Consider the following 27446-nt stretch of genomic DNA (forward strand, 5'->3'; position numbering starts at 1 on the left):
TCCTGCTGCGGCTAGACTGCACCGTCCCTGCACCCACAGTCCGCAGGGGGGCTCTGCAAGCGCCGGGAACAACAGCCCCGTGAACCAGGCAGTTTCGCGGGGGCAGGAACTAGGGCTCCCGGCCAGGCCAGGGGCGGCTCCTCCCGGAGTAGCCGAGCGCCCACCAGGTCCGGGAGGCTCGGCGCCGCGGGCTGCAGCGGAGGGGCGGGGCGGCCCCGCGCCGAGCGCGCCCTCTCCCGGCGCGCCCCCGCTCCCAGCGCGCGCGCCCCCTTCTCGGCGCGCGTCCCCCTCCCGGTGCGCACCCACCCCGCGCGCACCCTCCACCCGGCGCGCGCTCTCTCCCGGCGCGCGCCCCCTCCTCCAGGCGCGCGCGCCCCCCCCTCCCGGCGCGCCCGCGCTCTGCCCGCCGGGCCCGCGGCCTCCCCGCCCCCTCGGGCGCTCCGTAGCCGTGACGTGCGCGCGGCGGGGCCGGGGACTCGGCAGGGCGCCGGCCGGCGGGTGGAGACGGACCCGGGATCTGTCCGAGCAGGAAGCGAGCCGGAGACCGGTCGCCGCCGCCGCCCCGTCCCGGTGCCGGCGCTCGCAGTGGCTGTCTCCGCGCCCTCGTCAGCCCCGCACCCCACCCTCCAGCCTCACCGGCGACAGGTAGCCCCGCCGCCGCGCACCTGCCCTCGCGTCCGCACCGGTGAGTGTCCGGGGCGCCCCCGTCTCGCCTTCTGCAGCCTAGCCGTCCGAGCCCGGCCTCTCTTCGAGGCCTCCGCCCGCCGCCCGGGGTCGACGAGCCCGCTCGGTTCTTGTCCCGAGGACGCCGGGGGTGAAGCAGGTGATGAGTGGGCCCGGGCGGCGGCGGTTCCCGGGAGCTCAGGGCTGGGTCTCATTTCCACAGGACAATGAGAGTCTCCTTTCATGGGGTTTTCATCACCAAGATACCTTTGTGTATCATCTTTGGCTCCCAGGTTGAAACAGAGCACTCAGGTGTCCAGCTTAGACCTGGACGCCCCGTGACAGTTTTCGCTTTCGTCCACGAGCTTAAAATTCAGTGCAGAAAGAATGCTTTTTGTTCTGGGATGTGAGAATCAGCTGCTATTACTATTAATTATATAGGAGCCCGGATTGGGACTATTTAAAGTTGCATTTTTAGTCTTTGGTTAGTCTAGTGTTTTGGGTATGTTAATTTATGTATCTGCTACTGAACAAGAGCTTTTCATATTTGTTATTTTCCAAAACTCTTTAAAACGATTAAAATTGCTCAAGCTCTGGGGTAAGGAAATAGTTTGATAGGGTTATTGTTACTAGAACATCCGTATCAGAAATATTTCCATACAGTTTTAGAAAAAGTGTTATGTTTTATCTGGCGTGAAGTTTGTAGTGGAAGAATGCTTAAATCCTAATCTACAAATCTGAGGAGCTAGGAACTCTGCCCCAATTTAGTAGGCTGCTGTTCATGCTAAGTAAGTTTTCCTGTTTGTTGTGCTCTGACCATATAGATGCAATATAGCTAAATATTGTCAGGGTTTGAGAGTTTTAAAAAGTGTTATTTTTAAGATTTAGCTGAAGGCTGTTCACACTATAAAATGGGAATCTTGAACTTGGTCATGGTACAAAGGTTGGCAGCAAAAGGACGTTTCTCTACAGATTAACTAAACTTCTTAGATTCCTTGGCTTGTGGTTTGCCATTGGAAATTGTTTACTGAAAAAATTACCTTGGTGTCTTTTATTATTAATTTTAGTAACACCACAACTTGGTCTATACCCAGAGCTTGAAACAAAGCAACCTTTTGAAATAACTCATTGACTTTTAAATATCCAGCTCATTTAGAGTAATTTCAGTTGCACAGAATTACTTGCATAGTGGTAAACAAAAGTTATTTTAGTCTTATGCACATTTGCCCAGTTGCACTTGTATGTTCTGCGTGACATGCTATTTATTGTTGGCTTTTAAGTTACAGTTTAGTTTTTAAAAACTGACTTTAAGAGAGGCTAATGGAAGTGGTGAGCAACTTCAAGAAAAGATGATTAAAAACTCTCTATATAATATTTTAAACTATGTATAATATATATATTTTTCCATAGTGCCTGGAAACACGGACAAGAAAAATGTAATAAGCTAATGCAAAATTTAATGTAAATTCATGCAAAGTCTTAAAAATATAAGTCGTAACCCGTGGAGCTCATCTGAAATGGATTTTTTCCTCTGTTTATGTTTGTGTGATCAGCTTTTAAAATAACAGTGGCCAGGAAATCTGAGAGAAGCTGAAGGCCCTTTTCTCATCCTGTTGTGACTTTGCCTGGAGACTGTGGTAGATTATGTAGTCCATTGTTTAGATAACCCGGCTATCTACGGGTTCTAAAATATAACTTTCTTTTTTTTTTCATTAATTAATTTTTATTGCAGTATAATTGCTTACAGTGTTGTGTTACCTTCTACTGTACAGCAAAGTGAATCAGGCATACATATACATATACCCCTTCTTTTTTGGATTTTCCTTCCCGTTTAGGACATCACAGTGCATTACGGAGAGTTCCCTGTTCTATACAGTATGTTCCCATCAGTTGTTTGTTTTATACGTGGTATCAATTGTGTAGATGTGTCCATCCCAATCTCCCAATAAAACGCAGCTTTTTAAATAAAATTTTAAAGAAATGACCGTGAGGTTTGAATAAATGAAAGCACACCAGACGTTTTTTTTTTAAAGAAAACCTTACAGTCTGCTGATAATTGAAGTACCATATCTGTTATGTCAAATGGCAATTTTACAAAGATATTTAAACTTTGTGAATTTTTTATTTCTATATATTAAAACATTTTAAGTAAAAGATTGAAAAAAAGTATGACAGCTGTAATAAATTCCATACAGTTTATCTGTGATCCTTAGGAGATATTTTGTATTAGTGTAATTGGTGACTGGCCCTTTAGTAGGATAAAATTGTCATTTATTAGGCATCTGTCATGAGCAGAACACTGAGGAACTTGATCTACAAAATAATTTTCAAGGTTGGTGGTCTTGTGTGTGTGTGGGTGCTCAGTCATGTCCGACTCTTTGTGACCCTATGGACTGTAGCCCGCCAGGCTCCTCTGTCCATGGAATATTCCATGCAAGAATAATGGAGCAGGTTGCCACTTCCTACTCCAGGGGATCTTCCTGACTCAGGGATCGAACCTGTGTCTCTTGAGTCTCCTGCATTGGCAGGCAGATTCTTTTTTTTTTTTTTTCAGGCAGATTCTTTACACTAGCACCACCTGTCCTAAATTGTCCCTTGCGAACATTTAGTCTCAGAGATTTAAGTATTTGCTCATGTTCTTGAGGTCCTGTCATTCCTGGGAGAGTCTGGATTCACACTCAAGACCTCCAACCATGAAAGCTCAGTCCTTTCCACCAGAGCGGGTGCATTTGGTAGACTTCTGGTAAACCCACAGAACTGGTATTGTGCTAAAGAATGTAACTGCAGGTTTGAAGGAGGTACAGAGGAGTGATGTTGAGAAAGACTGGACATGGGACAGTGGAACTAATTTTGAATTCTGTTTCTTCATTTTTAGGTGGACATTCTTAAACAGTGATATGATGTTGCTTTATCATTTTGGGGGTAAATTCCAGAATATTACACGTATTGTGCACTTTTAATTTTGGTGGGTTATAGGAACTAGAATCAGACTGTAATGTAGCACTGGTTTTCATTGTAGCTAAAATGAATAGCATAATTTTCTTGGTGAGGATAGAACTTAAAAATGAGGTAGACTATTGCCCATAAATACAGTAGTTGCCTTTTAAATAATACATAATTAACTGTGTAATACGAAGGGGGGAAATGGTTTTTAGATCATGATTAAATGGTGACCTGTTTGATTAGAACAGCTTTTTTAACGGCCTGTGTTTATTTCAGGAATGTCCCTTGAGCTATAATAGACATAAAGAACAAAAATGAGCACACCAAGTCCACCTCCTGTAACAAATGAGTCATTCCGGCAGTAGAATGTGGTTCAGTAAATAAGCAGAAAAATGGTAGGAAGGCGGAGTTGGGTGACTTCTGTTATAGGTGTTTTAAACTGCGGGGAATTTTGCATCTGGAAGATAATTCATATTCAACTGTAAATACAACACCATCATCCAAGGGCTAAGTGTAAATTATTAATGGATGATCTGTAACACATCTGCTTGTGTGTGTGTGTGTGTGTGTGTGTGTATAATCAAGAACTAACTAAAGCTTAATAAGCTAATTCTGTTTTTGAGGGATATATAATATTAAGAGGAACCAGGACGGTCTGCATTTAAAATAGTTACACTTTTATTTGACACATTTAGTGGACTGTTAATAATCTTAAAATGTAACTATTAGGATATCTTCCTAATTATGGTGTTCAGAGATGATTTTTTTTTTAATGACACAGTGGTTTGAGAAACGACTACAAGTCAGCAAGAGTTCTCCCTGTGAGTACTGAAGTGTGGGAAGTCAAACCGGAAGAACAGATCCGGCTAGAAGCCTTGCTAGTTTCAGAGAGAGGGGGAAGTCCTTTTGTGTTCACAAAGCAGGTCTCCAGTGAAACCAAAATACCTAGGCACGTTCCTCGAGTGATATTCACATGCCTGCCGAGTGACGTGCACGAAGCCAGGCGGCGCTCCCCGCGGAACCACAGGCATCGCCCATGTAGGTTCCGGCACTTATTCTTTTATTGGAAGGGAACCTGCTGCTTAACCTTTACATGGTAAGGTGTTCCATATCGCAGATTTGAAATACTTCTGTTCTGTATGGATGAGCACCTTTTACAACCAGTATTTACTGAGGGTCCATTGTGTCTGAAATACAGCTGTTAATGGACACTGGTTCTTCCCTGTTCTGCAGATCTTTGGATTTAGGGTACAGAAAGCGTGGCGCAGGTGCGAAAAGAAAGATAAACAGACGCATCCGTTTAAAACCTCCTGAAGACTTATGTCAGAAGTGAACACCTTACACGTGCGGCGCTTTGCTGTTTTGGAATTTGTTTATGTACATTTGTTCCTAGAGCAACTTGATTAAGTAGATGTGATAAATTTATTCCTTATCTGTAGATGGGAAAATGGAGACCCCCCCAAAAAAAAGTATTGGGTTGGTCAAAACGTTCATTCTGGTATTTCCTACCGTCTTATGGGAAAACCTGAACAAACGCAATGGCCACTGCAGTACTTTGTTCATGGTCACGTGGGAGATTGCTGAGGAGCGTCCCTGAGAATTGGACCTTCTACCCGCATGTTCCCATAGATCCGCCCTCCTCCAGGTCTCCTAGCTCTTTGTTGTTAGTCGGGGTTAACCTTTCATCAGTTACTTCAGTCGCTCAGTCGTGCATGACTCTTTGCGGCCCCATGGACTGTAGCACGCCAGGCTTCCGTGTCCATGCCCAACTCCTGGAGTTTATCAAACCCATGTCCATGGAGTCAGTGATGCCAGCCAACCATCTCATCCTCTGTTGTCCCCTTCTCTTCCTGCTTTCAGTCTTTTCCAGCATCAGGGTCTTTTCCAAGGAGTCAGTTCTTCGCATCAGCCTCTCAGCAGTGACTTATTTCATTTTATGGGTTTAAGTCAGATGGGTCAGAAAATTTTGGATAATCAGGGTCACTAAAGTGATGATTATTAAATATGTAGTTACTATTGTTTTTCCTTTCTCTTTTTTTAAATGTAAGGTGGAAGATGAGCATGATGCATTATTATAGAACTACTCTTAACATTTTCAGTAGATGAATGGAGTCAGTGTTGGTAATTAACTTTTCTAGTTGTAGAATTTTTAAGAGAAAACCACAATTAGTTTTAAAAAAGGAGAAAAGTATTCTGGGGGAATTTTGAAAATAAATTTTATGACTTGGCACATTGGTATTAATCTGATGGTTATCTTGCTTTTATAAAGACTCAGTAATGAGCTGTAAGGTGTGACTGTGTTGGTATCTATATGCCCTCATTCATTCCACAGATACTTGAGTGTCTGTCACGTGGAGGCGCTGTTCTAAGGGTCCATGATAAGGTGATAAATTAAAACCAAGTCCTTGTACTGAGTGACGTTTTATTATTGTTTTGAATCGAGTTAATTATAGACTCTTCATTCTAGTATGTGATTAACAGGGCTGACCCTAAGGTTGGGAAATAGTTGTCAAAGTGGTGCAATTTGAGGGCAACTGAAAGCCTCATTTGCTCTAAAATATTCTATTCCTGGCCTTCAGTCCACTGAGTCACAGCCCTGTTGCCAGTCGACTCCTGACAAACACTAACATGTTCCACCTTTTATCACAGTTTCAGGAAACCAGGCTGAGAGAAGAGTAGAGAGAGGAGAGAGGGCTGGCGAAGTGTAATTTTAACAGCGGCTGTTGTTTACTGAGCGCGCGCCGTGTGTCGGGTACTGTGTCAGCCAAGTGCTGTATGCACCTCAGCTCGGTCAATCACTGTGTCACTGCAGTGCCCTTGGCATTGTGACTCTTGGGTCTTGGGAAACAGAGACACCGGCGTGTGAAACTCGCTCGAGCTCCCAGCCGATGCTGGGCGAAGCCGGGGCAGTCTGTGGTCGCAGACGCGCACGTGGAGAGAGTGCCCCCCGCAAGTCATGGCACAGCGGGCCGGGGGAGGGCTTGGTGAGTGAGGGGTGGGCGCGGAGGGCCAGGAGAGCTTGTTGGGCGAGTGGGGGGAGTTGTGGGGGGCAGGGACAAGGTGGGTCGTTCTTGTTTGCCTAACTGCTAACCCTGACCCTCTTTATTCCAGCCCCCAGGCCCCAGAGTTGCATTTGAGAAAAGGGCTTGCTTGTCCAGCTCCAAAGGGGGAAGGCAGGCAGAGGGGAGGGCATCCCGGTTTTGCTCTTATTACCAGGGTCACACGGCTTAGCTTCTCTGGGCTGCAGTTTGTCAGATGGAGGCTACAGTATTACCTGCCTGGTGTGGCTTTCGTGAGGACTGGATTAGACACTAATACAGGGAAAGCACATGGCTAGGGTACAGTATTATTGTTACTACATTGGGGTTTTCCCCATGTTTAACGTGGAATGTTCATCCAAAAGGAAAAACAAGCTATGTATTGGAGATTCACGTGAAATCTTGAAGGGTTGACCTGTTTTAAGTAGTACTTAAAAACAGGTGCACACCACAATTATCTGGGGGACTAGTAAAAAGACATCAGAGAGATGTGGGTGGGGTGTGGGCAATGGCATTTTAATAAGCTTCTCAGTTGATTTATTTGTGCACCAAAATTTGAGAACCACTGGTTGACACCTTTTCTTCATCCTCTGCTTTGGGAGGGTGTTGGCAATAACACCAAAACATTGCTTGGATTAACCAGGCAGCATGCGGTAGAAGGAAGTGAAATATCGGTTACCAGAATCTCTCCATGATTGTTTTTTTCATTTAAGCTTATTTGAAGCTCACAGCATTTATCTTGAGAGGACAATGCAGTGTTCAATTTCACATTTTAATTGTGGAGAGTATTTCAACTTGTTAACCAGCTTCATTTGGAAGGGAGAGGTCATGTTTAATTTGTAAATGACTATACAAATAGCAGAGCAGCTTCCCAGATGGAGCTGGTGGTGGAGAACCCACCCGCCAGTGTGGGAGCCATAAGATACTCGGGTTCGATCCCTGGGTCGGGAAGGTCCCCTGGAGAAGGAAATGGCAGCCCACTCCAGTCTTCTTGCCTGGAGAATCGCATGGACAGAGGAGCCTGGTGGGCTGCAGTCCTTGGGGCCACAAAGAGTCTGACATGACTGAGCGTGCATGCGCGCGCACGCATACACACACACACACACACACACAGCAGTATTATATAAATAATCCTCATTTAAATCTTAAGACCTTTTAAAACTTTTTAGCTGGATTTTTTTCAATAATGCACTGTTTCTGAATAAGCAGTCTTGGCTTGCTAGCCACAGCAGGTCAGGTCCCAGCAGAGGAGACTGCATCCTGGATGGCGCAGGTGAAGGGACCGCAGGGGTTAGAAGCAAACATGGGGTGGGGGGGTGCCCAGGGGAGAGCAGTGGTGAGACGCCCTCAGTTCTCCAGAGATCCTGGGAGGAGAGAGCTGGCCTCGAGGAGGAGGGCGGGTAGGAGCCCAGGCTGCAAGGCGGGGAGCGGGGAGGTTCCCCGGGCTCTCGACATCCTCTGTCTCCTGGGTCTTGGCCCGTGGCTTCTGTTGCCAGGCAGCTGGGGAGACCAGTTAGCCTGGCTCTGGGTAGGGAGCCTTGGGCAGGAGTGGAGCAGAGGAGGGAAGGGGTGCAGTGGAGCAAGTGAATAACTCAGGCATTGATTTGGAAACTTTGGGATTCTGTTGCATTGCCTTGGTGCGTTTTAAATGATTTGTAGCTTTGTGATTGTCTGCAAAGTGCTTGAGACTGCCTGTCTTTTACATGCTTTTAGAAAATACTTTCTCATTTAATCAAACAATTAGGAAATGTGATGACCCGTATAGCCTGATGAAAAACATAATCTAGGTAGGTTAACATAAAGCACTTTTATTCATGTGTTGTTATGCCTTAATAAGTCTTTCTGAAATTCTCTTCATTGGGTAGTCTTGGTTTGATAGACTAAATGTTTTTCATTTAAAAAATCTTTTACTGATTAAGTTTAAAATATTTTGGCAAGAAAAGTCCTTTGCCTTCTGGAATTTATACTTCCTATTAACTTGGACTGATAGCAGGAACACCAGAATACGGTTCATAGAAGTAGGACTATTATGAAATAATTGTTCTTCTTCCCCAAGTCCTTTTAAAGACACATTAAATTTCTGTATGAAGCTGTCACAGTGTACTGTTATAGAGCTGCCTTCTGCTAATGCCAACTTTACCTAGTTAATCTGAATTCTGGCTAAAAGTTTAAACCTGTGCTCTTCACTTTGGATAGATTCCTGAAGATTACTAAAGAAAAAGATTTCTTGCCTTAAAGAGATGGCATGAAGGTCACTAGCTTATGAGCATTACTTGAGGCAAGGCAATTAGAATAATTTATATTTCCCCTCTTATGGGTTCCAGCGGAAGGAGTTCAAGATTTTATTCAGATTAAGCAGCAGCTAGACTGGGTCTTATTCACAGCTTCCAAAAAAAGAGCAAATTAATCAGTAACCAACACCTGGGTATGAGACTTTAACATACAAATAAAGGGTACGTCTATGTAAAGGTTATAATTGGGGGGTTTGGGGGGAACAAATAAGTTTCTCAGCTTGTTTTTAAAAGAGTATGGTGGAAAAAATAAACAGGTTTGGGGTAAACAAAATCACACCTCTGCTTGGAAATCATATATTTAGTTGTTTTTTTTTTTTTTCCTGTAGGTGAGCCTTTTTCTGAAAGGAGCAAGTTCAAACTTTTGTGAAATCTTCTGAAAGCACACTGTTTATTTTGATTTGATGCTGATAGAATTAGTATCCCGCAGGAAAGGATTGAGGCTGTCGGCTTTTCCTTGTTATGCTCTTTGAATTTCCTTGATTTGAGGATTGAGTTATTCCAGAGAGAACTTTTCTCCCTTTCCTTGTTATTTTTTTTCTAAAATTAGATGAAACAGCTGTGTTTTGGTTTGTGGGCATGATTTGCTGTCTGTTATCCTTTCGGTATTTTGGGGAAGAACAAAGTATGCATGTGTGTGTGTTTCGAGAGGGAATGAATTACTTTCTCTGTGTTTCTGGTCTGTCATTACTGAGTTGAAGATGAGAAGAGCAAGATGATTTATGTATCTGTTGTGCTTGAGGTTGCAAACAGAACTGTGGCTTGTGTTGGCTACTGAGATGATGGAGAAAACTATTTTAAAGTGTAAAATTAGTTGTCTTGTACCCACCTGCTAATGAGGAGACTCGGGTTTGGTTCCTGGATTGGGAAGATCCCCTGGAGAAGGAAATGGCAACTTGCTCCAGTATTGTTGCCTGGAAAATTCCACGGACAGAGAAGAAAGATTTTCTATCAGATGTGGTGGGGAGGGGGAGGGGAGGAAGAGAATTGAATGAATTTGAGCGTATGACCAGATTCCCTTCAGATGGTTTTTTGGCCAACCCAGTAGAAGTCAGGGAATAAAATTTCAGTCAGAATTTTGTATTTTATAGAGATAGATTCTACTGATGAGTTTACTTTTGAAGAGGGGGGGTGTGCAGCATAAATTAGGAGTTTATAAGCCAGTTGTTTGCTGTGATGATTTTCACGAGTTATTAGCATAAATGGAGATAGCTTGACAGCTGCATGGAATGTTAGCGTGTCAGAAAGTGGGCTGTTGTTTATTAACAGTGTGCCTCTGGAAGTGGCCCAGAATCTCACGCACTTTGGTCCTATTCTCTGCGATCCTGCTGTTTGGCAGCAACACTGACCTAGACTATTTTGGGGACCTACAGACACCCGAGTACTTCAGCATGCTTGAACAGTGAAAGACAGCAGTGTCTCGCGATGATGATTGAAGGAGCGGGCCCAGTACAATTCTGACAGTTCCCGAGCGCCAGTGACGTGCCACCACGTTCGGTGCCCTGTAGTCCTGTCCTCATGAGTTCTAACGTGGACCCTGTGGGGCGGCTCACCTCCTTTTGCAGCTGAGAAAACTGAGGTCTAGCAGCTTGTCTAGGTGACACCGTAATGGGGGCAGGGCTGAAGGTGTCTTCAGGTGGTCTGGATCCAGAGCCTCTGTCCCGTTTAGAATGTTAGGTTTCCTCTTTCGTGTGTTCTTTTAAAGACTTGAAGCTTTGAGGATTAAGCCGATGTGTCCTTCTCTGTCGAAACGAGGGTGATAACGTCCTGACCCTCAGGAGGCAGTGGTGTGGTTTGAGGTTTCTTGGCCAGGGCGATAGGTCCTCTGCGATGCACTTGGGTGTCCCCAGCCGCTAATTCCTACTGTTTGCAGGGCCCCAGCCTCTCCTCGGACTGATGAGAGGGGAGACCTTGTGGACATGTAGAGGCTAAACCATTTGAGATGACTGGATGGTAGTGGTTTTAAATTCCTTAACCACTACCACTTTCACTTACCTTATTAATTTGCTTTAAGCCAATGTATTGCTGTCAAGTTTTGTATAAGTTAAATAACTAAATTGTAATTTTTTGTTATCCTTGGCAAGCTGCTTGTTTAAAGGATCCCAATAAGTGACTACTTTTGTAAAGGGAAGAATCTTTTTGTAAAACAAATGATTGTTTTCTAGATTATACTAATAAGTCTGGGTCTTTCACATATGACCTTTGTATAAACACAGACCAGGCTAAACACACATTTCATATGAATATGCCTAAATTGAGGTTGACTTCATACTGTGCTTGATACTATTAATAAAAAGGGATTGAGAAAATGGGTTCATTAAATGCTGTTTGTTGTATTTGTACTAAAATGTACTTTAGTAGGCTTATCTAGATGAAGAATAATGTTCTTTTAAGCAGTAGGTTGAGGTTAAATATATAGCACAACAGTAAATTCTTTTTGTGTCCTAAAAATTTATTAGGTAAATGTTAGTGTTCTGTTTAAATGCCAAAGTAAGTGTTTTACATGAGGCTGAAATACATTCTCTAAAAATAACAGATAAAGTTTAGAGTGAGAGTTTATGAAACAGTTGTTATGGTTGAAAAGCAGACAAGCTGTTGTTTGAAACACACAATTTCACGTAGTCCTGAGTAAAATATTAATTTCCTGTACCTAACACCTTGCTAATGAGGCCGTGAACCCAGTTCCATTGTAATCTGTGTTCTGTCCCTGAGCACTCAACAGAGACTACTCTGTAACCTCCTCATTAATGGAGCCAGTGGCCTCGTTTAGGTCGTTCTTCTATTCCAGCCTCTTCAGCTACTGACTGACTGGTCTTCCTTGAACTCTTCCTCCTCAGCGCCTGTGGTCTACTCTCCCAGACCCCCAGCGTTTGCGGTCCGGCTTTCGCTGCTTGATTTTCTCCGCCCGTGCCTTTACTGTTCACGTCTCATGAAATCCTGTGCTTGGCACTTGGCTCTGCCCGCTCTGTTCGTGTTTTGATAATTATATCAGCTCTTACTTCATGCCGCTTTCCCCTCAGATTGCCTTCTGTGTTACCTAGAGCAGCGTTTCCAAACTGATGCTCCACAGACATCTTCATGAACTATAGACGGTCCCTGAAGGTATCCTCTTCACAGACACCTTCCCATTTCACACACTTCCTCCCGGCCGCCTCCAGGCAGAAGCTGCCTTTCCCCCGTTTGGCTATGCTCCCCTCCCTACCCTGATGGTTCACGCTCGGGACTTCACCCGCCTTTCCTCGCGCCACTCGTCCTGCTCTGTGAAGGCCGGCCGTGGCTTTCCTGCGCCCCTGCCCGGCTCCCGGCGTTGGCCTTTGCCCTCCGCGTAAGGGCTGCCGGTGCATTGCCTTGGAGTTCTGTTTCAGAGTAGAAATCTGACTGTAGTAATCTCTTCCTCAGTGAGAGTCCCTGTTTTCCCCTTTAGTACAGTGGCAAGTCCAGACGTTTACTGTGGGGTTTGACACTCTTTGTGGACTGATCTCTTGGCCCACTTTTCACCTGAGCTCTCGTCACGCTTTGGCCATTGTCCTGAGCCCTGGCCCTGTTGACCTGTTCCCCAGACACATCCCGGTTCTCACGTCTCCCTACTCCAGTTCAACCAGGCCTTTGTCTGGAATACTCTCCTTTAGTCAGGTTTACCCATCTCTCAGAACCTGCTTGAATTAAATCTTTGACAGTAGCTTTCCCCAGTTTACTGTTCTGGAAGCGTGCCTGTATTATAGTATTCATCACTGGTTATGTAATATACGTGTATCTTCTTTCACGCGCCACTGCTCTTCCTAGATGCTGAATGATTCAAGTGTGTGAACTGCCAGCAAATGATTTGGTGAGGTTTTATTTAGATCAGCAGATCTTGGGTCTTAGGACTCCTTTATACTCTTTAATTATTGAGGACTCTGTAAAGATTTTGCTTATCTGTTTAGTTATATTTATTGATATTTACTAGAAGTTTTAAAAATATTTAACCTATTTAAAAATAAAAATGCATAGCAGAAAAGACATGTTTTATGAAAAACAGTTATTTTCCAAAACACCAATTAGTGAAAAGAATGTCACTGTTTTACACTTTTGTAAAGCTCCTTAATGTCTGACAATAGAAGATAGCTTGATTGTCATATCTGCTCATGATTCAGTTTGTTGTGTTATTTTACTTTATTTTTTTTTTTGGTTGAACTGTGGATGAAGAAAATCTGGCATCCTACAGATACCTTACTGGGGAAGGAAGTATTTATTTGACCTTTTCAGTTAATTGTGTGTATGCTTCAGACATTCATCACAACTAAACAAATGGTAGTTTCTTAAAGTCCCAAGTGGAATTTTAAACCATATCAGTAATTTTTTTGTATCCTGTTACATTAAAATTTGTTATTCAGTTTTGCATTTTAAATGGGTCTTCTCCTCGTACATAATTTCATAATATGATGTAATGGTCATTTGGAACATACTATGTCTCTGAGTTATGCAGACCTTCAAAATATATGTAATCTCATCAGAAAACTCTATACTTGTACAGTATAAATTGTTTTATGTTCAAGGCGACAGATGCAGGTTTTCCCAGATTCTGCTTTCATTTGAATTTTATCATCGTTAACGAACACTGTCAGTTGCTTTCCTTGATGTGACAGGCTTCATTCAGAATAACAAAACTTGTTTACCAAAAACTCAAGTTTGAGTTTGTTAGTCAAGGTTTGTTGTAACTAACCAAGGTTTGTTAGTCATTCTTTCCAGTGAAAATAGTGTTTTGTGAAAAAACATCAGTTTCTGAAAATGATAACTCAAACATTCTCATGAATGTTTTCCTTGGGGCAACATCATACTTTGTTTTACAGTGGAAGTAATTTATGCACAATCCCCATTTATATGACAGATTTATATTTGAGGATCAAAATGTAATGAAGTTGGGGCTTCCCTGCTGGCTCAGTGGTAAAGAATCTACCTGGAAATGTAGGAGATGAAGGTTTGATCCCTGGGTTGGGAAGCTTCCCTGGAGAAAGAGATGGCAACACTCTCCAGTATTCTTGCCTGGAGAATCCCGTGGACAGGGGATCCCGGCAGGCTACAGTCCATGGGGTCACAAAAGAGTCAGAGTGACTCAACAACAACAACAACAACATTGGAGGTATTTATTTTTATTGAAATATAGTTGATTTACAATATTGTACTACTGTTGTACAGCAAAGTGGTTCAGCTATATACACACACACACACATACATATGTTCCTTTTTTATATTCTTTTCCATTGTGGTTTATCATAAGATGCTGAATGTAGCTCCCGGTGCTGCAGTAGGACCTTGTTCATCCATTCTGTATATGAAAGCTTGTATCCGCTAACCCCAGCCTCCCTTCCACCCCTCCCCCAGCTCCCTCCCCCCTGGCAACCACCTGTCTCCTGTGTGTCTGTGAATCTGTTTCACAGATGGGTTAATTCGTGTCATATTTTAGATTCCACATGCTAGTGATGTCCTGTGGTATTTGTTTCTGTCTTTCTGACTTACTTCCTTGGTATGATAATCTCTAGTTTCACATCAGAGGTACTCTTAACATGAGGCAGCCTCCTTTTTACTGTGGCAGCCGTGACCATTGGTACGGTTTGGTTCCCCTGCCTTGACTCTAGCTAAAGTGGTAGAAGTTTTACCCATCATTGGTTCTGCATTATTAGGGCAAATGCCTTAGTATCACTTTGAAAATTGTTTTGCTGTGTTGACTCTCTGCGAGGGTCTCAGAGCCTCCAGGGGTCCTTTGGCCACACTTGGAGAACTGCTGGTCTAGATCATTGTCCACTGGGTTTGTGTGTTCATGTTTTCTGTAGACCTGACATGGAGATGCCTGGAGAGTTAGAATTAGACATTACCCTCAAGTTAATTTAATTCAGACTGCTTATCAAGAAGTTGAGGAATTGCAGCACTATTCACAGTAGCTAGGACGTGGAAGAAATGAAAGAAAAACATAAAACACACAAATTTCTGCTCCATCAGCTTCTCAAATCCTCACTTGTTTACCAGTCCCCAAGATGAAAACTACTTTTCTAAAAAGCTATTCAGCCACCAACAATGATGTTATTAATAGGAATATGGATCAGTTTCACAAAAAAGCCAATGAATGCCATTATAGCGAATCCTATTGCTGTTGCCATAGCAATCTTCTGGAATTCTTTTCTATCAGGTTTGGTGCATCTTTTAACCAGCCGAATTGAGTCTTTCACAAACTGCCGACTTGGCTCAACGAACTGTATTACCTGATCCGTGATATCTGCTCTGCGTCTGCTCACCAGCCAGACACGTAGTACAAGAGCCGACAGGCAGATGTCCACTGTCTCTGCTTTTTAATATGCTGTCTAGGTTGGTCATAACTTCCCTTCCAAGGAGAAAGCGTCTTTTTATTTCATGGCTGCAATCACTATCTGCAGTGATTTTGGAGCCCAGAAAAATAAAGTCAGCCACTGTTGCCACTGTTTCCCCATCTATCTGCCATGAAGTGATAGGACCAGATGCCATGATCTTAGTTTTCTGAATGTTGAGCTGTAAGCCGACTTTTTCACTCTCCTCTTTCACTTTCATCAAGAGGCTCTTTAGTTCTTCTTCACTTTCTGCCATAAGGATGGTGCCATCTGCATATCTGAGGTTATTGGTATTTCTCCCGGCAATCTTGATTCCAGCTTGTGCTTCCTCCAGCCCAGCGTTTCTCATGATGTACTCTGCATATAAGTTAAATAAGCATGGTGACAATATACAGCCTTGACGTACTCCTTTTCCTATTTGGAACCAGTCTGTTGTTCCACGTCCAGTTCTAACTGTTGCTTCCTGACCTGCATACAGGTTTCTCAAGAGGCAGGTCAGGTGGTCTGGTATTCCCATCTTTAGTAAAACTGAGTATCATCAGCTTAACATTTGAGATAGTGCTGCTGCTGCTGCTAAGTCGAGTCAGTCCTGTCTGACTCTGTGCGACCCCATAGACGGCAGCCCACCAGGCTCCCCCGTCCCTGGGATTCTCCAGGCAAGAGCACTGGAGTGGGTTGCCATTTCCTTCTCCAATGCACGAGGGTGAAAAGTGAAAGTGAAGTCACTCCGTCATGTCCAACTCTTAGCGACCCCGCGGACTGTAGCACACCAGGCTCCTCCGTCCATGGGATTCTCCAGGCAAGAGTACTGGAGTGGGTGCCATTGCCTTCTCCTTGAGATAGTGCAGGATATGATTATATAGAAAATTGAAAAATAATTGAGCAGCTTTTGGAGTGTATTTCTTTTAAAAATAATTTTTTAAAATCAATTATAAGATGCATTTTATTAAAAAAATTTTTTTTGCATTTATTTTTATTAGTTGGAGGCTAATTACTTTACACTATTGTAGTGGTGGTTTTCCACTACAATATTGTAAAAATAATTTTATTGTGGAAAGTTTTAAGTGTATTCAAAAAGAGCATGTGAACCACTTTGTACCACTCAGATTCAGCAATTAACAGCTCATTGTTAATCTTATTTTACCTTTTTTTAAAAAAAGTGATGTATCATCTAGAAGCATTTCAGTTTGTAGGAGAGAATATTTCTTAAAACTTTGTAATCAGAGGAATTGATATGTAAAATAAGTTTGAATTAACCTCTCCGAGGTTTTTTCCTAGCCTAACCAGCAAAGCCAGAGACAAACAAAACCTCCTTTCTATACTCTGTCATCTCCGTGTTCTTTTGCTTTCTCTTTCCCTTACTAGCAAATTCTCTGTTCGCTGCTTTCTGTTTTTCTTCTGTTCACCCTTTTACTCACTGCAGTGTTATTGCTGCTTCAACTGACCCTGCTCCCAGATCACCATTGCCCTTCCCGTTTGCAAATCCATTAGCTTACTTTCAGTTATCAGCCTCGCTGAACCATCTGCTGATGCTGACAACGTCTTGTTCAGACTTCGTTCTCCTTTGGTAACGTTCTGTCTCCCAGGGTGCTACCTGTCCGTCTCCTCCTCCCCATCATTCCTTTCTTTTTCATTCATCCTTTAAAATGCCTTGCTTCTGGCCTCAGTCCCGTTCTCTTTTACTTAATACTAGTCATCCTCTATCCTGTCAGACTTGGGGTCACCTTTTCAAAACAGTTGTAATACCCCATTTACTGCACTGAATTAACCTACACATACATGTATATGCATATGTATATGCATGTATAGTTAAAAATATAGTGATGTTACATAAAAGAAGTAATTATTAAATTATGTATTTATCACAAATATATTTATATTAATATATTTGTATTATATAAATTAAATATATTTATGTTAATTACACATTACTACACATACTTCAGTATGTGAAGGCTTGGATACTCCTATACTATAATACAGAACAAAGTAATCCATTGCTAACATCCATATATAAAACAGGCCTGAATGCAGCTACGTCAGCTTAGAGCGACAGAGCTGTGTCATACTGGTGATTCAAATACTATGATCAGCATCGCTCTGTAATAGAATATTCTCCAAAATAATAAACATCTTCGGTGAGAATCCAGATGAAAGACAGTCTTCTCACAATTTATGTGATATTTTATTTAGGGAAAACTCAGTAAATGTTAAAATAGTGCAGACATATTTTAGATATGATTCTGGTGTCTACTGTCTTCTCTAAGTTCGCAATTTATTTTGCCTTCTATATATCATTAATGGCATCAGAATAATTTGAAGTAAAATGTAAAGTGCTCTTTATATCCCTTCCCACAGGAGTCATATCAGTTTGAATTGTCCTTCTAGACATTTGTTTTGGCTGCATTAATTTTACTGAATCATCATCTTCAATTCATTATTGAGTGATGTGTGACTATTTTCATGTAAAATACTGAAACTTAAATTGAGTAGAAAATATAAATAATTAGTGAAATAATGAAAATATTTATTCTGATGTGAATTAGCAAATATGATAGTTGTAAATATATGAAATATGTGTAGTTCTTTTAGAAACAGCATATGATTCACAGATTCCACTCAAATTAATAGCAGTTCATTGCAACTGATAACAAATTTACTCCAGAAATCATATTTTGTCTCCACACGTGTTTTATTGTTAGCTTTTTAAAGGCCATATGTGTTGCAAAATGCATAAATAACCTTTTATCTATAGTTTTAGAGTATTGAGCTCCCAAAAATCTGCTCTATTTTGGATCCGACTTTAAATACAAGAATTTTTCTTTATCTTATGAGAGATTTGCCTCAGATGGAGATAATCTATTTTCTACCTTCGAGGAGATTGTGAGTCTCAGAATGAACAGAGGTTAGAAGTAAATTATTGCTGTAAGATATGTTAATTAGCTTGCCATAAAGATATGCTAGAGAGAGATTGTCATGAAGATACATAAAGAGGTATGTATTTGAAAAGATGGCCAGAAATAATTTTATCATGTTGTTTATTATTATAGCATTAAATATCTGTTGTGCTCTATTTAGTGTTTGCTGGAGTAGGAATCGGCAACCTACTCCAGTATTCTTGCCTGGAAAATTCCATGGGCAGAGAATCCTGGCAGGCTACAGATGAGATGGCTGGATGGCATCACCGACTCCATGGACATGGGTTTGGGTAGACTCTGGGATTTGGTGATGGACAGGGAGGCCTGGCGTGCTGCGATTCACGGGGTCGCAAAGAGTCGGACATGACTGAGCGACTGAACTGAACTGGACTGAATAGTCCTTGGAATCTACTCTTTTTTATATTCCTTTAGTTTTATGGACATTTTCCAGTGACTTATTTGTGTAATTGAAAGCAAGAGATCTTTTTTTTTTTTTGAAAGCAAGATATCTTTTAGTTGACTTATCTTTTCTGACTTTTTGATGTCAAATTGACAGTTTAGCTGAACCTTGACAGGTAACAAATGGACAGTAGCCTACCAGGCTCCTTTGTCCATGGGATTCTCCAGGCGAGAATACTGGAGTGGGATGCCATTTCCTTCTCCAGATCTTCCCGACCCAGGGATTGAACTCGGGTCTCCTGCATTGTAGGCAGACACTTTACTGTCTGAGCCACCAGGGAAGTCCATAAAGAATCTAAGTGTTGTAAAAAATGGTAGTGTAGATGGCTTTGCCTAAGAAATATATAGAAATGTAGACTTATGAGATATACATGTAAGTTAGCAATGCTTTTCCTTACAGAAATTTTCTTTGAAAAGAATTCTGCAAAGTACTTTTTTACTGGCCTTTGCTTAAGTGTGCATATATTCCAAGAAATTGATTAATGAACAAAAGGGAAAGAAATGAATGAATGTGTGTTTTAACTCAAGATACATTTATCTGTAAGTGTTCATTATCAGAGCTCCAGTATTTATATTTGGACACCAGATACTAAATGTTTTCTCTGTGAATAAAATTTAAAGGGAAAAAAATCAGTCAAAATTATAATCTAAATGTGAAAGTGAAAGTGTTAGTTCCTGAGTTGTGTCTGACTCTTCGTGATCCCTTGGACTGTAGCCCGCCAGGCTCTTCTGTCCATGGGATTCTCAGGCAAGAATACTGGAGTGGGTAGGGATTCTCTTCTCCAGGAAAGCTTCCTGGTCCGGGGCTCAAATCCGGCTTTCCTGCCTTGCAGGCAGACTCCTGGTCTGAGCCACCAGGGAACTCCAACTTGTGTAAGATAAAGAGATTATATCTGATAAAGAAAAGGTAGTGGTGAGGAAATGACTGAAATCAGTTCAGAGACAGCCTGGAGCACTAGGATTCTGGAAGGGCTGGGAACTTATGGGGTTATAACCATGTGTGGAGAAGTCAACTCTGTTCAGAAGTGAATGAAGTTACAAATGTGTTTTTGGTTGGAGAGGCAGAGTACTGAGAAGTTTCACAGCTTATTGCATTGTTTTTTTTTCCTGTCAGGTAGACATTAGGTCATCACAAGTTTTTATAAGGTAAAGGTGATATTGGGGCCTTACTGAAATTTCAGAGTTTGGAGATGATATATGAAATGTGTTAATGATCTTGTGATTTTAGGAAACATACAGATAATTAAAGCAAATTGTCCAATTACCTTGTTCAAGGATTTGGATTTTAATTGTATTTACTTGCTTTGCAAAAAAAAATTTACATTGATTCCATGAGGTTAGGAAGTAACTATACATTTATCTATATATGTCTCTTAAAAACAGAGTAAGAACTTGTCATGATTATGATGTGAAAGTGAAAGTTGCTCAGCTGTGTCTGACTCTTTGCGACCCCGACTGTAGAGTCTATGGAATTCTCCAGGCCAGAATACTGGAGTGGGTAGCCTTTCCCTTCCCCAGGGGATCTTCCCAACCCAGGGATCTAACCCAGGTCTCCTGCATTGCAGGCGGATTCTTTACCAGCTGAGCCACAAGGGAAGCCCAAGAATACTGGAGTGGGTAGCCTATCCCTTCTCCAGTGGATCTTCCCAACCCAGTAATCGAACCAGGGTCTCCTGCATTGCAGGCAGATTCTTTACCAACTGAGCTATCAGCGAAGCTTATGACATAGAATTATTGATTGATTATGACATAGAATCTGTAAAAAGTAAAATAATACCATTGCTGAAAATACTATGCTAGTGATCGTATTGAAAGGGGAGAATGAAAGAAAATCTTAGAAACTTGAAATTTCATATTCTGGGAGGGCAGGATGTTTATGTATGGAGAGTATTATAAACACTTGATTGAATTTGCCCGAATCTTGTATAAAATTATGTCTATTCCTCTAGTTAAAATAGATAGTAAATAAGAATTCAAATGTTTGGCTTATGAATCCTAAACTTTGTAGCTGAACCATTGTGAAGAAACTAGGGTTCAGAATAGAAGCCATGTATTTGGAGAAAATTTCAGGGAATTGAAATTGATTAAATTGAAAAAAGAAGAATAATGATGTGATTCAGACATGTTTTCAAATACAGAAGACAATGATCACTTATCAGACAGCATTTTTTAGTGGAAACAGAGGAAATCTTGCTTGAGTTGCATTCTGAGGGATTTAGACCAGTATGTTCATTCAGGTTCAGTTTCAGTTCTGTTGCTCAGTCATGTCCAACTCTTTATGACCCCATGGACTGCAACACGTCAGGCCTCTCTGTCCGTCACCAACTCCTGGAGCTTGCTCAAACTCATGTCCGTTGAGTCGGTGATGCCATCCAGCCATCTCATCCTCTGTCGTCCCCTTGTCCTCCTGCCTTCAGTCTTTCCTAACATCAGAGTCTTTTTGAATGAGTCAGCTCTTCACATCAGGTGGCCAAAGTGTTGGAGTTTCAGCTGCAGCATCAGTCCTTCCAGTGAAGATTCAGGACTGCTCTCCTTTAGGATGGACTGGTTGGACCTCCTTGCTGTCGAAGGGACTCTCAAGAGTCTTCTCCAACACCACAGTTCAAAAGCATCAATTCTTGGGCACTCAGCTTGCTTTGTAGTCCAACTCTCACATCCATACATGACTGCTGGGAAAACCATAGCCTTGACTAGACGGACCTTTGTTGGCAAAGTAATGTCTCTGCTTTTTAATATGCTGTCTAGGTTGGTCATAGCTTTTCTTCTAAGGAACAAGCGCTTTTAATTTCATGGCTGCAGTTGAAGGAGGAAACAGACAGAACAGGTTCCATCTTGAAAACAGGACTCCATCTTGGGCAGGACTGTGGACTCTGAGCTGTGTGCCCTGTGTCTGTGGGAGTGACATACAAACTGGAAAACCAGATCCCCCACTCCCCCGTGAAGGAGCTTCAGGACCTGTACCTAGACTCTCCTTCGCCTGAAGAATATGCTAATCATCTCTGTAACGGAACAGAGTCGTAAATCCCATTATGCTTATGACCACAGGCCCATTGATAAATGTCCACTGTTCAACAATCTAGGCTTATGACACATGAATCATGGGTTAACTGATTTGTCCAGACTAGTTTTAAGGAATTTGGGGAGGTGGGTTTGAGCACATACACTAGGGTATATAAGGTTTTCACAAAAACTGGTCGGGGTCCTTGGCTAAGAGGAGACTCTGCTTTGGGCCCGCCCACGTAATAAACTATACTCCACTATCTGCATTGTCCTTCTGGGTGAGTTTGTTTCCCAGAACACGTGGATATAACACAGTTACCATCTGCAGTGATTTTGGAGTCCAAAAAATCATCTGTTACTGTTTCCCTTGTTTCCCCATCTATTTGCCATGAAGTGATGGGACCGGATGCCATGATCTTCGTTTTTTGAATGTTGATTTTTAAGCCAACTTTTTCACTCTCTTTTACTTTCATCAAGAGGTTCTTTAGTTCCTCTTCACTTTCTGCCATAAGGGTGGTGTCATCTGCATAGCTGAGGTTATTGATGTTTCTCCCGGCAATCCTGATTCCAGCTTGTGCTGCTTCCAGCCCAGCGTTTCTCGTGATGTACTCTGCATATAAGTTAAATAAGCAGGGTGACAATATATAGCCTTGGTGTACTCCTTTTCCAATTTGGAGCCAGTCTGTTGTTCCATGTCCAGTTCTAACTGTTGCTTCTTGACCTGCATATAGATTTCTCAAGAGGCAGGTCAGGTGGTCTGGTATACCCATCTCTTTTAAGAATTTTCCACAGTTTGTTGTGATCTACACAGTCAAAGGCTTTGGCATAAAGTAGATGTTTTTCTGGAACTTTATTGCTTTTTCTATGATCCAGAAGATGTTGGCAATTTGATCTCTGGTTCCTGTGTCTTTTCTGAATCCAGCTTGAACCTCTGGAAGTTCACGGTTCATGTACTGTTGAAACCTGGCTTGGAGAATTTTGAGCATTACTTTGCTAGCGTGTGAGAAGACTGCGATTGTGTGGTGGTTTGAACATTCTTTGGCATTGCCTTTCTTTAGGATTGGAATGAAAAGTGACCTTTTCCAGTCCTGTGGTCATTGCTGAATTTTCCAAATTTGCTGGCATATTGAGTGCAGCACTTTAACAGCATCATCTTTTAGGATGTTCATTGATTTACCTTAAGTCACTTGTCAGCCTACTGGGTAGAGGTACTATGCCAAGTTCTAGAGATGGATTGCTGATCAGTATGGACCTGATCTTACCATCATTAAACTTGTGTTCTAGCAGGGACATAGACAGTCCTATGGCAGGACTTGAATGCACAAGCTCTGTGGGTGCTTTGAGAGCATGTGATGGGGAAGGATGTGAGGAAGAACAGTTGAAGTGGTGCTGAAAGATTAAGATGGTTGTGGAATACCTTTGTGGACTAATTGGTTCTCTTTTATGCTGTTTTCCACCTCATGAAATTAACTCATGGTTGGTTCATGGTACAGAATCCACATAACAACATGGAGTTAAGAATCCTCAATCTTTTCTATCACATAGAGATAATCACTACTGTTGGCATTTTGTTGGGTGATATTCTAGTATTTTTTGTGTGTGTATATGTGTGTGCCTATATATTCTTCACAAAAATGAAATTAAACACCCCTTCCCCATGTCCTTTTTGGAAGGCCTTACACATTACATGCGTTTCCATTTTTGTACAATGATTTGGGAAATTTCATTTCTACACCTGGAATTTGTGAGTTGGGTCCTCTTAGTATCGTAGCTGTATAAAGAAAAATAACTGCCTTTAGAAACCAGAGTGTTGTAGCCTCGCTTAATGATTGCCTGGTAACTCAAGTAGATGAATGTCCATTTATAGCCCAAGGCAAATGTGTTCTTATTAAGGTATTATAGATAACATGTAATATACAGGTTTATTGTTTTTTAACTTCATATAACAAAATGGTTGTGAATTGTGTGTTTTTCTAAGGATATTATTTGAAAGCATGATAGTCCAGTATTTTTGCACCAACTGGGATTAACGAATTTATATTAATTTTGTGTGTTAGTCAGTCATGTCCCACTCTTGGCAACCCCATGGACTACCCCGTTAGGCTCCTCTGTCCATGGGATTCTCCAGGCAAGAATACTGGAGTGGGTTGCCATTTCCTTCTCCAGGGGATTTCCCTGACCCAGGGATTGAACCTGGGTTTCCTGCATTGCAGGCAGATTCTTTACTGTCTGAGCTACTAGGGAAGCCCAGATATGAATTATAGCCCTGTGCAAATTTAAAGAATTGTTAGATTTCCTTCTTATAATCCAACAGTTTGAATAAGTTTGCCTTTTATTTTTGACATTCTTTTTATTTATTTGTGTGACTTTACGCCACCAAATTGCTGATATCCTTTTAGATTTTTTTAAACCAGTGTTAGATAATGAATGTAATTAGTATTTGACGTGGCTATTTAGATCTGTCAATATTGAAATATACTGAAGCATCATGGGTGTTTTGTTTTCTACCTTTCAAAAGATGGCTTCTTAAGTAACGGTTAGAATTTTGTGGTGTAATTTAGAGAAACCAAGTTTTCCCCTTCGCCTTTTTTTGGGAGCTGAGTCTTACGGCTTGCAGAATCTTAGTTCCCCAGCCAGGAATTGAGCCTGCACCCTTGGAGTCCTAACCACTGGACTGTCAGGGAATTCCCTCCCTTTATCCTTTAACATCCCCCCTTCCCTGAGACCTTGGGGGATTATTTTGCTCTAAACCGTGCAGGAGTGCTGCTTTAGCATTATCATTTATTCATAGTAAAGGAGGTGCTGCTTTGCGGGCCTTCCATTCTGTCCCACGAGCTCTCTGCAGTAAACATCATCCTCCCGGGACTTGCAGCTTGTGGTTGCTGGGTTGCCGGTGGTCAGGCTGGAGGCGCACAGTACGGGGCTGAGCAGATTCCTGTCTGGTTGTCAGCAGGTAGGGCGGAGTGCCTGCAGGTCCGCTCTGGGTCGGGAGTGCAGACCGGAGGTGCTGGGCTCCGGGCGTGGGGGCTGGGCTGCACTTGGTGCCTGGATACTTCGAATGGGATAGGTTGGCAGCTGTCCAGAGCAGACATACATGTTCTCGGGTTCCAGGCCTCCCTTGGCTCGTCCGCGGGCAGCACCCGGTGGACGCCTGGCCCTGCAGGAGACCTGTCCCCTGCCCTCAGAGCCTTGCTGCTGATCTGCGACCCGTCTGGGAGTGCTGTGACCTCTGGGAGGTCAGGAGGTGCACGTGACCTGTTGAAAGGATCCTCTCCTTTTCCAGTTAGGCTGTTTGAGGCCCGAGCTTTTTCGGTTGTTATTTGTTAATGTTATTTTGTTATTGGTTAACAGTTTTGATGTTTAGCAATACATTTGTCTGAAGGACTATGGCTTGTGTCAGAAATTCTTAGGACTCCTTTTATAGACCTGTGAAAGTGGCTTTTTAATGGCCTTAACTCATGCGTTCGTGGGAACAGGAATATTCACAAGTAGTTTGAGTCCTGACCTGCAGAGCACGTTGGCTGTCAGCTGCTCCGTCGTGTCTGCCTCTTTACGACTCTGTGGACTGTCCTCTGTCCGTGGGATTCTCCAGGCAAGAATACTGGAGTGGGTTGCCGTTTCCTTCTCCAGAGCACATTGGGGTTTTGTTTTATTTTCCTAGAATGTGCTACAGCACGTCGCTGCTTTTGATTTTGTTGTGCTCGTCTTTAAATACTCTGTTTAAAATGGGTCTCCTTCGTCCTGGTCCTTGTCCTTCACTGTGACCCTCCCAGCCCGGTCTCAGCCAGTCCTCCGCCTTGATTTCTCGCAGCACTTTTAAATGTTGCTCTGCAACCCAGTTAATTTACCCGGTCTTTCTCCTTCAGTGAGTTGTGAACACTAGTTTTATTCTTGTGTGTTTAGGACCTAGGACTTGGCCCTGTTTTATAGATGCTCAGTAAATGTTTATTCAGTGAACAATTTAATCACAGATTTGAACTGTGGTTATATTGTCTGCTTCTTTGCAAAAGTTTTTTCTCCAAATAGAAATTCTAGGTCATCTTGTCAACCTAAAACCTTTAAGAAAATTACTTTAAAGATAAGTATTTAAAAAATTTCCTGATTATTAAAGCAGGTGAGGTTGGGATAGTCAAGGGTTTAATGAACCCAGGTACCTAGAATATTGGTTAAAAAAAAACAAAACTTTGAAACTAATGGCAACGGTAAGAAAGATCTATTTAAGGAAGGTGAGACTTCAGCTGAAAGAAACCTTTCTTTAATAATTTGGAGGATGTGGTACAGGATACATAGTGGAGACAGGGTCTGCTTGTTTGCATAACTGTTAGGGTTTGATCAATTATTTTGAAAAATTACAAAGCTAAATGTAGTAATTTGCGCATATTCTGCCTTTTGACCTCCATCCTGAAGTTTTGTGTACTATTTTTCTTGGCCTAAACAAATCCACCAAGTAAGAAAGACTGTTGTACTTGTAAACACACATACATGAATAGCACCAGTTAGTTTCCATACAATTTATTATATTTTTAAATGAAAGTTACTTTAAAGATAACTCTTTTTTTCTATTATAAAAGCAGTCTCTATCCTTCAGAAAATTTGAAAAATATGAAATGTGTAAAGGAGAAAAGAAAACTGATACATAATGTCACCAATTAGAAACAAGTTTTCATGCTTTAATATACATATTTTAAAAACCTTGTCAATTAACTCTTATTGTGAAATCAGGTAAGTATTATGCTCTATTTTTTTGCTTTCCTAATTAACTAACTTATCTGACGTTTATTTTGGAGCATGGTTGAACAGTTATTTTTAAATTGTAGTATTTAATCATTTTCCTTTTATCACCCAGTAAAGTCTGATAGTTTGGATTGTTACTAGGGAAATTTTATTTTTTAATTCCTCCGTACTCTTTGTTTTGTTTTGTTTTTTCCCTTTTGGCTGTGCCACGCAGCATGTGGTATCTTAGTTCCGTGTCCAGGGATTGAACCCGTGTCCCCCACAGTGGAAGTGCAATCTTAACCACTAGACCATCAGGGAAGTCCCACTTCCACTACTCCTTTTTTAAAAAATAATTTATCTAGTTATTTTTTGGCTGTGCTGGGTCTTCCTTGCTGCATGCAGACTTCCTCTGGTTACAGCAGGTGGGGGCTCCTCTTTGCTGAGGTGCTCGGGGTCACGTTTGGGTGGCCTCTCTCTTGTGGAGCAGGCTCCGGGCTCTGTAGTTCTGGCGCACGGCCTGAATTGTTCCGCGGCATGTGGAATCTTCCCGGAGCAGGGATCGAACCCGCGTCCCCTGTGTTGGCAGTCAGTTTCCTAAGCACTGGACCACCAGGGAAGTCCTGCTCTGCTCTTGATTAAAGCCTCATAAAATTTTTTTAAGTAATGTCTTTTTCAGTGTGTTCATTTTAATCAACTAGCGAGTGATTTGCCACAACAAAACAGTAGGCTTCCAGTCGACGTTCCCACGGACACCACCTTTCCTCCGTCTGGAAACCAAGCGTTGTTTTCAGTTCGGTGCATACACTGCTGTTTCTTTCCGTGTGTTATGCTTGTCATTTTGTGTGTATTTTGTGTATTTTGTATTTGTGTATTTTGTGAGTACTCTGCAAAATGTTTTGCAATTTTGTTTTTTCACGTAACCACATGCCTTAGGTGGCCATGTTAGAAGGTTAAGATCTATTTTATTGCTTTTAATTTGCATGGTTTTCCATAGTCCAGGTATTACATAGTTGTTCAGCCATTTTCTTTATTGCTAGATACTTAGACTGTTTGTAGTTTTTCTCTCTTACTTATAATGCT

At 42.0% G+C, this 27446-nt stretch overlaps 2 protein-coding genes across 6 annotated transcripts in view; one reads left to right on the forward strand and one right to left on the reverse strand.

Annotated features, from left to right (window-relative positions):
- The first annotated feature begins 435 nt into the window (after positions 1-435).
- MYO6 (myosin VI) overlaps positions 436-27446 on the forward strand; it is a 157939-nt gene continuing 130928 nt past the window's right edge. Inside the window, exon 1 of one of the 5 annotated variants that reach the window (XM_043889839.1) lies at positions 436-685. The gene's annotated coding sequence lies outside the window, so the exon portion shown is untranslated. Of the gene's footprint in view, positions 686-705; positions 824-27446 lie in introns of those variants that run through there. The other 4 variants (XM_043889842.1, XM_043889843.1, XM_043889844.1 and 1 more) reach the window with 4 other exon arrangements.
- LOC122685246 (protein transport protein Sec61 subunit gamma-like) lies at positions 14974-16737 on the reverse strand. The gene is made up of 2 exons (XM_043889834.1): positions 16719-16737; positions 14974-15251 (listed from the first exon to the last, which is right to left on the reverse strand). Exons 1-2 carry the CDS (start codon positions 16735-16737, stop codon positions 14974-14976), a joined length of 297 nt encoding a protein of 98 aa, XP_043745769.1.

This window comes from Cervus elaphus, chromosome 28 (genome assembly GCF_910594005.1).
Source record: "Cervus elaphus chromosome 28, mCerEla1.1, whole genome shotgun sequence".
In the NCBI taxonomy this organism is placed as follows: Eukaryota; Metazoa; Chordata; class Mammalia; order Artiodactyla; family Cervidae; genus Cervus; species Cervus elaphus.